This window comes from Enhydra lutris, unplaced genomic scaffold (assembly GCF_002288905.1).
Source record: "Enhydra lutris kenyoni isolate GAN:26980312 unplaced genomic scaffold, ASM228890v2 scaffoldscaffold2, whole genome shotgun sequence".
Taxonomy (NCBI): domain Eukaryota; kingdom Metazoa; phylum Chordata; class Mammalia; order Carnivora; family Mustelidae; genus Enhydra; species Enhydra lutris.
The window spans coordinates 47,544,849-47,557,622 of NW_019154086.1; the positions used below are offsets into that span (position 1 = coordinate 47,544,849).

Sequence of the window (12,774 nt, forward strand, 5' to 3'; positions counted from 1 at the left end):
GAGAGAGAGAGAGAGAGAGAGTGCATGAATGAGCATGAAGAGCAGCAGGAGAGGGACAAGCAGACTCCATGCTGAGCAAGGAGCCTGATACAGGGCTTGATCCCATGACCCTGAGATCATGACCTGAACTGAAATCAAGAGCCAGGTGCTTAACAAACTGAGCCACCTGGGCGCCCCTTGTTTTGAATTATTTCTTGGAATTTCCATCACTTTGTTTACATTACCCATTTTATATACATGTTTTCTACTTTTAGATATGTTTCATAGTGTATATATTAGAGCTCTTAGCATATTAAACTGTTATTTTAAATTCCTTGTCTAATAACTCCTTAATCTTTGTTATAGCTCAGTCTGGTTATGAAGCGTGCTTACCTGCTTAGATTGCATTTTATCTGAAATTTTCTGTTGAGAGCCAGGTATGTTGGTATAGGTTAATAAAAACTGAGGTCAATGGTCTTTAGCATGAGCATTTATGTTAATTTTTCTAGGTCTATCTGATTTTTTATGTAGTTATTTATGCCAGAGACATCAAATATCTCTATTGTCTTTGCTTTTTTCACCATTCTTGACTTTATATTTCTCTGTTACTCTGCAGAAAGAGCCTACGTCTATCACTATCCAGAGCCTGGTTAGTGCTGTGATAAGGTATGGGGTTGGGGGAGTGTTAAGTAATACTGTGATTAAATTTCAGTCTTTTAATAGTTCTGTGTGTCTGAGGTATGATCTTCACAAGTGTTTCTCCAGTGGTATAGTCTTTTCCCCCACTTTGTAAGAAGGAAACTAAAGGGAGGTAAAGTTGGAGCACTGCCCTTCTCTTAGTTGGGATAAGGTTCTGGCAGTCTTTCCCCCCAGGAAATTAGATCTTTGTTATAGAATATACCCTGAGTGCATTTTACAATGATTATTCTTTTCCTTCCCTTTCCAGAGCCCTGAAGATATCATTCTCAGATCTTTACCATGAGAACCTAGTATACTTCTCAGAGGTAAAAACCCTTGAAAATATGGGGGTTCCAGTAACACCTTGGCCTCCATGAGATTCCTTCATGATAGTCCACACTCAGTATCCAACAATTTGAGAAAATTACCTTTTGAGTGTTCCTACCAGTTTATGTCTCCAGCAGCTTCTGTACCAGCTGTGACTTTCTAGATTTGTTTTTCTTTCCAGATTTGGGGTTAGAGACTTTCCCTGTAACCTCAGTTCTCCAATAGGTCCAGGAAAGGTTAATTTTAAGTCTAATGAACACTTGATTATTGTAAGGATGGGAGTGATGATTTCTAAGACATTTGTAAGCAGAAGTTAAAATCAGATAGGCCATAAGACAAGCCTCAATAAATCAAGGATTGAAACATATAAATTGTGTTCTCTGACCACAATGGAGTGAAATTCAAAATCAGTAAGAAATTCGGGAAATTCAAAAATATATGGAAATTACACAGCATACCCATATATAACCAATAGGTCAAAGATGTCACAAGGAAAATTAAAAAGTAATTTGAGAATGAGTGAAAATGAAAACAGTATAATAAGGGATAAAAGGGAATACAACTAAAGCAGTTCTGATATTGAAATTAATAGCTGTAAGCATCTATACAAAAGATCTCAATGCAATAATCTAACATTCCAATATGAGAAACTACAGAAGTAAAATAAACTAGAGCCAGACAGTCAAAAGAAAGGAGATGATAAAAATGTGTATGTAAACATAGAATAGAGAAATAAAGAGAATCAATGAAACCAAAATTTGATTCCTTCAAAAAAAATCAATAAAATTTATAAATATTTAGATAGATCAACTAAGAGTAAAAGAAAGAATACTCAAATAATTAAAGTTAGTAAAAAAAATTGGACAAACCCCAAAGATTAAAAAAGAGCATAAGGGGATACTTTAAATAATTATATGCCAAAAAAATTAGGTAATTGATATTAAATGAAGACATTCCTAGAAAGTCACAAACTATTGAAACTGACTTGAAAAGAAGTAAAAAAATGTAAATAGACCTTTAAAAAGATTAATTTAGTAATCAAATAACTACTCAGAATGAAAAGCACAGGGACAGATGGCTTCACTGGTGAATTCTACCAAACAATTAAGATTTATACTTGTTCTTCATTAATTCTTCCAAAAATCAGAAGAGGAAACACTTTGAAACTTTACTCTATTAAGCCAGTATTATCTTGATACCAGAAAAAAAGACATCACAAAGACAAAAAACTAAAAATCATAATTTATTAATATAGACACAAAGATCCTCAACAAAATAGAAGCTAACTGAAACCAGCAAGATGTAGTAAGAATCATTTATCATGACCTGGTGAGATTTACCCCAGGAATGCAAGATTGTTTTAACATTGGAAAATCAATCAATATACCATATCTATAGAACAAAAATAACTTGGTCATCTCAGAAGATGCACAAAAAGAATTTGAGAAAATATCTTCAAAAAACTCTCCATGAATTAGTAATAGAAGGAGATTTCTTCAGTCTTATAAAGCACATATACAAAAACCAACTGCTAACATCATACTAGTGAAACAGTGAATGCTTCTCTGATTTCAGGAAGACAAAAATGCCTGCTCCTGCCACTCCTATTTAACAATGTATTGGAGTTTTTACCCAGGATATTTAGGCAAGAAAAATAAATAAAAGACATTCAGATTAGAGAGAAAGAACTAAAGCTATTTGTAGTTGACAAGATCTTGCACATACACAATCCTAAAAAACATACCAAAAATCAGTAGGACTAATAAAGGAGTTCAGCAAGGCTTCAGTTTACAAAACTCACATACAAAAATCAACTATGTTTCTGTATACTAACAATATCTAAAAGTGAAATAAAATATTCAGGAATAAAATACCCAAAAGAAGTACAAAATTTATATTCTAAAAACTAAAAACTATAAAAACTATAAAACTATAAACTATAAAACACCATCAAAAAATTTAAGAACTAGTATGTGGAAAGACATCCCATATTCATAGATCAAAACTATTGTTAGAGTGGCAAATTGATCTTCAAAATCAGTGCAAATCCCATCAAATTCCCAGCTGGAATTTTTTTTTTTTTACAGAAATTGAAAAGCTAATCCTAAACTTTATATGAACATTCTAGAGACCCAAAATGCCTAAATGATCTCGAAAAAGAATAGAATCAGAAGACTCAAGTTTCCCAACTTCAAGATGTAAAGAAAGCTACAGTAATCAAAACAATGATATCTAATATTCTATTGGATAGGGACAGACATATAAATAAGTGCAACAGAACTAAGGTTCTTGAAATCATTACATATTTAGCAAGTTGATTTTCAATAAGGATATCAAAACAATTAAATGGGGATAGAATTTTTTTTCAGGAATTAGTGCTACAACTGAATATCTACATGCAATAAAATAAATATAGATCCCTCCTTTACACCATATTAAAAAATTAACTCAAAATGAATCATAGTCTTAAATGTAAAAACTAAAATCATAAAACTATTAGAGGAAAATGGGAGTAAATTTTTGTGACCTTAATTTAGGCAATGACTTCTTAGATATTACATCAAAAACATAAAAAAAATTACACACACACATACACACACACACTGAATTTCATAAAAATCAAAAACCTTTGTGTTTTAAAAAAATACCATCAAGAAAATGAAAAGACAATCCAAAAAAAAGATTAGAAGAAAATACTTACATATCATAAATCTGATACAGGACTTGTATCCAGAATTTTTAAACAAATATTACAAGTTAAAAAATGAAAAAAATTAAAAATAGGAAAGGAATTTGAAAAAATATTTCTCCAAAGAAGATATACAAATTACTAACAAATACATAAAAAGATGCTCATCATCACTAATCATTAGGGAAGTGCCAATAAAGAGCAATTCATAAGATACCACTTCATATCTAATAAGTATGGTTATAATAAAAAAGACAGATAACTAATGTTGGAAAATGTTCCATATCCATATGGAAGATATGGAAGATATGGAGAAATTGACCTAATATATTGCTGGTGGGAAGGTAAAACCATTTAACCTCTTTGGAGCACAATACAGAATTTTCTCAAAATGTAAAATACTGTTACCATATAATGCAGCAATTTTTCTTCTGAGTGTATACCCAAGACAATTTTTCTTCTGAGAGTACACCCAAGAAAATTAAAATATGTCCACACAAAAATCTGTATACAAAAGTTCACACAGTATGTATAACAACCAGAAAGTAAAAATAATCTAAATGTCTATCAATTTAACAAATAAAATAAAAAGCAACTGGGTAAATGAGTTGTTATATCCATACAATGGAATATTATTTGTACTAAGTTAATGAAGCCAGTCACAAAAGACCACATATTATGTGATTCCATTATATGATATGTCCAGAATAGAAAAATCTATAGAGATAGAAATTAGGCTGGAGCTAGCCTGGGACTGGAGGACAGAGGGAAAATAAGGAGTAACTGCTAATAGTTACAGGGTTTCTTTTTGGGCTGATATGTTTTAAGAGTTATTGTGGTGATTATTGCACAGTTCTAAGAACATAGTAAAAAAACCATTGAATTTGGAGACAAGGAGTCAAGATGGTGGAGGAGTAGCAGGCTGAGATGACATCAGGTAGCAGAAGATAAGCTAGATAGTTTAGCAAACCATTCTGAACACCTACAAATCCAACAGGAGATTGGAGAGAAGAGCAGCAATTCTAGAAACAGAAAATCGACCACGTTCAAAAGGTAGAACATGCAGAGAAGTGAATCTGAAGTGACGGGAAGATAGACTGTGGGGGGAGAGGCTGGCTCCCGGCAAGCGGCAGAGCAATGGAGCACAAAATCAGAGCTTTTAAAAGTCTGCTCCACTGAGGGACATCACTCCAGAGGCTAAGCTGGGTGGAACCCTTGCAGGGACAGCATGGTCTCAGGGACCACGGGGTCACAGAAGGATTGGAGGTGTCTGAGTATCACAGAGCTCACAGGTATTAGAGACGGGAAGCCAGATACAGAGACAGAGCCAAGGAGTGAGCTCTTAACTCGGGGTTACCTTAAACTGTGATCCGTGGCAGTCATGCCACTGCTCTTTGAAAAAGGACCCCACAAGTGGCAGATCCAGGGAGAACCCCTTGGAAGAGCAGCAGGGACCTGCTGGGTTTGAAGACTCCAGGCAGGGCTGTGTGCCAGAGACAGAGACAATCGGTCACAGGCCAGGTGAGCTCGGTGTGCAGCCAGAGGCCAGCGAGACGGGAATGATTGAATGCTTTTCTCTGAGAGTGCACTGAGGAGTGGGCACTGAGTTCTTGGCTACTCCAGACTGGAGATTGGGAGGCCACCATTTTTATTCCTGTCCTCTAGAACTCTACAGAAAGTGTTCAGGGGACAAAAGCTCCCGAGTGTGAACCCCAGGAGATTATTTAGCCCAGCCCCTGATGAGGGGCGGTGAAATTCCGCCTCGGGCAAAGACACTTGAGAATCACTACAATAGACCCCTACCCCAGAAGATCAGCAAGAAATCCAGCTAAGGCCAAGCTCACTTATCAAGGAGAATAGCGGAATTCCAGAGGAGAAGAAAGCAAAGCATGGAATTCATGGCTTTCTCCCCATGATTCTTTAGTCTTACAAAGTTAATTAATTTTTTTTATTTTAGTTTTTCTCTTCTTCTAATTTTTCTTAACTTTTACTCTTTCCTCTTTTAACTTTTTTAAAAACTAGTTTATCTTAACAATGCCCTTCCAAAAAAAAAAAAAAAAATCTTTTTGGGGCATCTGGGTGGCTCAGTGGGATAAAGCCTCTGCTTTGTCACAGGTCATGAACCCAGGGTCCTGGGATTGAGCCCCACATCGGGTTCTCTGCTCAGCAGGAAGCCTGCTTCCCCCTCTCTCTCTCTGCCTGCCTCTCTCCCTACTTGTGATCTCTGTCTGACAAATAAAAAAACAAATCTTTTTAAGCTTTCATTATTATGGTCATATTTTATCCTTCATTGTATCTAACTTTATTTTTTGTATACACGTAGGGTTTTTTCTTCTAAAAAAATTTGGGATACAACTTCTTCTAATAGATCAAAATATACCCTAAATCTAAAACAGGGCTTTGTTCTAGTATCCAGCCTGAGCAAATTCTCTCCACTTTCTTTTTCTTTCTTTTCCTGACCAACTTATCAACTCCTTTTTTAGAATTTTTTAAAAATTTTCATCTTTACAGTCATATTCCATCCCTTCATTGTATTTACCCTTATTTTTGTACATATATATGTAAGTTATTCTTTCTTTAAAATTTTGGGAGGTAGTTTCTTCTAAGAGACCAAAATATGCTCAAAATTAAGTGGGTGGCTCTGTTCTACTCACCAGTCTAATATATATATTTTCTTTTTTTCTTTTCTTGTTTTTTTTATTTTTTTGAACTTCTTTTTACCCCCTTTCTTCTCCCCACGATTTGGGGTCCCTTCTGATTTGGTTAATGCCCATTTTCTGGGGCCTTTCCCATTCTTTTTGTGTTTTATTCTCTCCTTCATATATTCTTATCTGGATAAAACGACAAGGTAGAAAAACTCACCACAAAAAGAAAAAGAACAAGAGGCAGTACCGAAGGCTAGGGACCTAATCAATACGGACATTGGTAATACGTCAGATCTAGAGTTTAGAATGACGATCTTCAAGGTGCTAGCAGGGCTTAAAAAAGGCATGGAAGATATAGAGAAACCATGTCTGGAGAAATAAAAGCCCTTTCTGGAGAAACAAAATAACTAAATTATAACCAAGCTGAAATCAAAAAAGGTATTAATGAGGTGCAATCAAAAATGGAGACTCTTACTGCTATGATAAATGAAGCAGAAGAGAGGATTAGTGATATAGAAGACGAAATGATGGAGAATAAAGAAGCTGAGCAAAGAGAGATAAACAACTACTGGACCACGAGGGGAGAATTTGAGAGATAAGTGATACCAAAAGATGAAACAACATTAGAATTGGGATTCCAGAAAAAGAATAAAGAGAGAGGGGAGCAGAAGGTATATAGGAGCAAATTATTGTAGAGAATCTCCCTAATATGGCAAAGGGAACAAGCATCAAAATCCAGGAGATGCAGAAAACCCCCCTCAAAATAAAAAATAGGTCCACACTCCATCATCTAATAGTAAAACTTGCAAGTCTTAGTGACAAAGAGAAAATCCTGAAAGCAGCCTGGGACAAGAAGTCTGTAACATACAATGGTAAAAATATTAGATTGGCAGCAGACTTATTCACAGAGACCTGGCAGGCCAGACAGAACTGGCATGATACATTCAGAGCACTAAATGAGAAAAACATGCAGGCAAGAATACTATAACCAGCTAGGCTATCATTGAAAATAGAAGGAGAGATGAAAAAGCTTCCAGGACAAACAAAAGCTAAAAGAATCTGTAAACACCAAACCAGCCCTACAGGAAATATTGAAAGCAGTCCATGAAGCAAAGAGAGAGCCTAAAAAATAGTAGACCAGAAAGGAACAGAGATATACAGTAACAGTCACCTTACAGACAATACAATGGCACTAAATTAATATCTCTCAATAGTTACCCTGAATGTTAATGGGCTAAATGCCCCAATCAAAAGACACAGGGTATCAGAATAGATAAAAAAACAAAACCCATCAATATGCTGTCTACAAGAAACTCATTTTAGACCCAAAGTCACCTCCAGATTTAAAGTGAGGGGGTGGAAAACAATTTACCATGCTAATGGACATCAAAAGAAAGCTGGGGTGGCAATCCTTATATCAGATAAATTAGATTTTAAGCCAAAGATTATAATAAGAGATAAGGAAGGACACTATATCATACTCAGAGGGTCTGTCCAACGAGATCTAACAATTGTAAATATCTATGCCCCTAACATGGGAGCAGCCAACTATATAAACCAATTAATAACTAGATCAAAGAAACACTTTGACAATAATACAATAATAGCAGGGAACTTTAATACCTTCCTCACTGAAATGGACAGATCATCTAAGCAAAAGATCAACAAGGAAATAAAGGCCTTAAATGACACACTGGACCAGATGGACATCATAGATATGTTCAGAACATTCCATCTGAAAGCAACAGAATACACATTCTTCTCTAGTGCACATTGAACATCCTCCAGAATAGATCACATCCTGGGTCACAAATCAGGTCTCAACCAGTACCAAAAGACTGGGATCATTCCCTGCATATTTTCAGACCAAAATGCTCTGAAGCTAGAACTCAATCACAAGAGGAAATTTGGAGAGAACTCAAATACATGGAGGCTAAAGAGCATCCTACTAAAGAATGAATGGGTCAACCAGGAAATTAAAGAAGAATTGAAAAAAATTCATGCAAACAAATGAAAATAAAAACACAACTGTTCGAAATCTGTAGGACACAGCAAAGGCAATTCTGAGAGGAAAATATATAGCAATACAACACTTTCTCAAGGAACAAGAAAGGTCTCAAGTACACAACCTAACCCTATACCTAAAGGAGCTGGAGAAAGAACAGCAAACAAAGCCTAAACCCAGCAGAAGAAGAGAAATAATAAAGATCAGAGCAGAAATCAATGAAATAGAAACCAAAAGAACAGTAGAACAAATCAACGAAAGTAGGAGCTGGTTCTTTGAAAGAATTAATAAGATTGATAAACCCCTGGCCAGAGTTATCAAAAGGAAAAGAGGAAGGACCCAAATTCATAAAATCATGAATGAAAGAGGAGAGATCTCAACCAACACCAAAGAAATACAAACGATTATAAGAACATATTATGAGCGACTATACACCAGCAAATTAGACAATCTGGAAGAAAAGGATGCATTCCTTGAGACATATAAACTAGTCTCTACTGCACTGAACTGAACCACAACTGAACCAGGAAGAAATAGAAAACCTGAAAAGACCTATAACCAGTAGGAGATTGAAGCAGTCATCAAAAAATCTCCCAAAAAACAAGAGCCTAGGGCCAGATGGCTTCCCAAGGAAATTCTACCAAACATTTAAAGAAGAATTAATTCCCATTCTCCTGAAATTGCTCCAAAAAATAGAAATGGAAGGAAAACTTCCAAACTCATTTTATGAGGCCAGCAATACCTTGATCCCAAAACCAAACAAAGACCCCATCAAAAAAGAGAATTACAGACCAATATCCTGGATGAATGCAAATGCAAAAATTCTCACCAAAATATTAACCAATGGAATCCAACAGTACATTAAAAGGATTATTCACCATGACCACATGGGATTTATTCCTGGGCTGCAAGGATGATTCAACATCTGCCAATCAATCAATGTGATACAACACATTAATAAAAGAAAGAACAAGAACCATATGATACTCTCAATAGATGCCGAAAAAGCTATTGACAAGGTACAGCATCCTTTCTTGATCAAAACTTCTCACAGTGTAGGCATAGAGGGTACATACCTCAATATCATCAAAGCCATCTACGAAAAACCCACAGCAAATATCATTCTCAATGGGGAGAAACTGAGAGCTTTTCTGCTAAGGTCAGGAACAAAGCAGGGATGTCCACTATCACCACTGCTATTCAACATAGTACTGGAAGTCCTCGCCTCAGCAATCAGACAACAAAAAGAAATAAAAGGCATCCAAATTGGCAAAGAGGAAGACAAACTCTCACTCTTTGCAGATGATAAGATACTTTATGCAGAAAACCCAAAAGACTCCACTCCAAAACTGCTAGAACTCATACAGGAATTCAGTAAAGTGTCAGGATATAGAAGAATGAGAAATTAAGGAGTCGATCCCATTTACAATTGCATCCCAAATCATAAGATACCTAGGAATATACATAACCAAAGAGGCAAAGAATCCATACTCAGAAAACTATAGAATACTCATGAAAGAAATTGAGGAAGACACAAAGAAATGGAAAAATGTTCTAGTCTCATGGATTGGAAGAACAAATATTGTGAAAATGTCTACGCTACCTAGAGCAACCCACACATTTAATGCAATCCCTATCAAAATACCATCAACTTTCTTCAAAGAAATGGAACAAATAATCCTAAAATTTATATGGAACCAGAGAAGACCCTGAATAGCCAGAGGAATGTTGAAAAAGAAAGCCAAAGTTGGTGGCATCATAATTCCAGCCTTTAAGCTCCTTTACAAAGCTGTCATCATCAAAACAGGATGGTACTGGCATAAAAACAGACACATAGATCAATAGAACAGAATAGAGAACCCAGAAATGGACCCTCAACTCTATGGTCAACTAATCTTCGACAAAACACGAAAGAACATCCAATGGAAAAAAGACAGTCTCTTCAATAATGGTGTTGGGGAAATTGGACAGCCACAGACAGAAGAATGAAACTGAACCATTTCCTTACACCACATGCAAAAATAGACTAAAAATGGATGAAAGACCTCAATGTGAGAAAGAAATCCATCAAAATCCTTGAGGAGAACACAGGCAGCAACCTCCTTGACTTCAGCCACAGCAACTTCTTCCTAGAAACATCACCAAAGGCAAGGGAAGCAAGGGCAAAAATGAACTATTGGGACTTCATCAAGATCAAAAGCTTTTGCACAGCCAAGGAAACAGTCAACAGTACCAAAAGACAACTGACAGAATGGGAGAAGATACTCGCAAATGACATATCAGATAAAGGGCTAGTATCCAAAATCTATAAAGAACTTATCAAACTCAACACCCAAAGAACAAATAATCCAATCAAGAAATGGGCAGAGGACATGACAGACATTTCTGCAAAGAAGACATCCAGATGGCCAACAATCACATGAAAGAGTGTTCCACATCACTCGGCATCAGAGAAATACAAATCAAAACCACAATGAAATACTACCTCACACCAGTCAGGAAGGCTATAATAAACAAGTCAGGAAATGACAGATGCTGGTGAGGATGCGAAGAAAGGGGAACACTCTTACCCTGTTGGTGGGAATGCAAGCTGGTGCAGCCACTCTGGAAAACAGCGTGGAAGTTCCTCAAAAGTTGAATATAGAGCTACCCTATGACCCAGCAATCACACTACGGGGTATTTACCCTAAAGATACAAATGTAGTGATCCGAAGGAGCACATGCTCCTGAATGTTTATAGAAGCAATGTCCACAATAGCCAAACTATGGAAAAAACCTAAATGTCCATCAACAGATGAATGGACAAAGAAGAGGTGGTATATATATACAATAGGATACTATGCAGTCATGAAAAGAAATGAATTCTTGCCATTTGCAACAATGTGGATGGAACTAGAGGGTATTGTGCTAAGTGAAAGAAGTCAATCAGAGAAAGACAATTATCATATGATCTCTCTGATATGAGGAATTTGAGAGGCAAAGTAGGGTCATGGGGGTAGTGAGGGAAAAAGTGAAACAAGATGGGATTCAGAGGGAGACTCAATCTCACAAAATAAACTGAGGGTTCCTGGGGAGTGGGGGGGTAGGGATAGGGTAGCTGGGTTATGGGCATTGTGGAGGGTGTGTGCTATGGTGAGTGCTATGAAATGGATAAGCCTGATGATTCATAGACCTCTACCCCTGAGGCAAATAATACATTATATGTTAATAAAAAATTAACTCAAAATGGATTAAAGACTTGAAATAGAAAACCTGAAACCATAAAACTCCTGGAAGAAAATAAAGGCAGTAATTAGCTCCTAGACATTGGTCTTGGCAATGATTTTTTGGATACAATACCAGGACAAAAATAAACAAGTAGGAGTACATCAAACTAAAAACTTCTGTACAGCAAAGGAAACCAACAACAAAATAAATGGGAGAAAATATTTATAAATTACATATGTAATAAGGGGTCAATATCCAAAATATATAAAGAACTCATACAACTCAGTAACAAGATAAAAAACAATTACATTAAAAAGTGGGCAGAGGGGGTGCCTGGGTGGCTCAGTGGGTTAAGTCTCTGCCTTCGGCTCAGGTCATGATCCCAGCGTCCTGGGATCAAGCCCCATATCGGGCTCCATACTCGGCAGAAGCCTGCTTCTCCCTCTCCCACTCCCCCTGCTTGTATTCCCTCTCTCGCTGTGTCTCTCTCTGTCAAATAAATAAATAAAATATTTTTAAAAATTTTAAAAAATAAAAAACGGGCAGAGAATTTGAAACGACATTTTTCAAAGGCCTACACGTGGCCTACTGGTACATGAAAATTTGCTAGGCATCACTAATTATCAGAGAAATGCAAACCAGTACCACAGTGAGATATCAACTCATACCTGTTAGAATGGCTATTACCAAAAAGGCAAGAAATAACAAGTGTAGGATATGGAGAGAAGGGAACTCTTGTACACTATTAGTGTGACTATAAATTAGTACAGTTACAATGGAAAACAGTATGGAGTTTTCTCAAGGAATTAATACTAGAACTTCCATATGATTCAGCACTTCTACTTCTAGGTATTTATCCAAAGGAATTAAAGAAAGGACATCAATAGTTATGTCAGAGACACTAAAAATATGCCAATGAACTGGACAATATGAGCTTTCACAATCATTACTCACTTCAAAGAAACCAAATTTATTTGATCATATTCCACTTACCTGAATATTTAAGGAAATGTAATTGGTATTAATGTAACAAATAATAAAACAAAAATTAAGGATACATTCGTATAGCACCTGTTCTTGTCCCAATAGCCAAGATTTTCTGAACTGGATCAAAGGCTAATGCTGTGGGCTGATAAGGGAAACCATGCCGAACTGTCTGAAAGAGAGCAGATAGTAAAAACAGTGATCAAGGAAATAAAAATTAATACAATTAAAACTAAAAGATACCATTGTCCAACTACCAT

General features: G+C 36.2%; 1 protein-coding gene across 1 annotated transcript in view; it reads right to left on the reverse strand.

Annotated features, from left to right (window-relative positions):
- LOC111150096 (syntaxin binding protein 5 like) overlaps positions 1–12,774 on the reverse strand; it is a 416,035-nt gene that overhangs the window by 323,030 nt on the left and 80,231 nt on the right. The window contains exon 3 of the mRNA XM_022507443.1: positions 12,589–12,686. Coding sequence (XP_022363151.1) covers positions 12,589–12,686 — 98 coding nt within the window. The remainder of the gene's footprint in view (positions 1–12,588; positions 12,687–12,774) is intronic.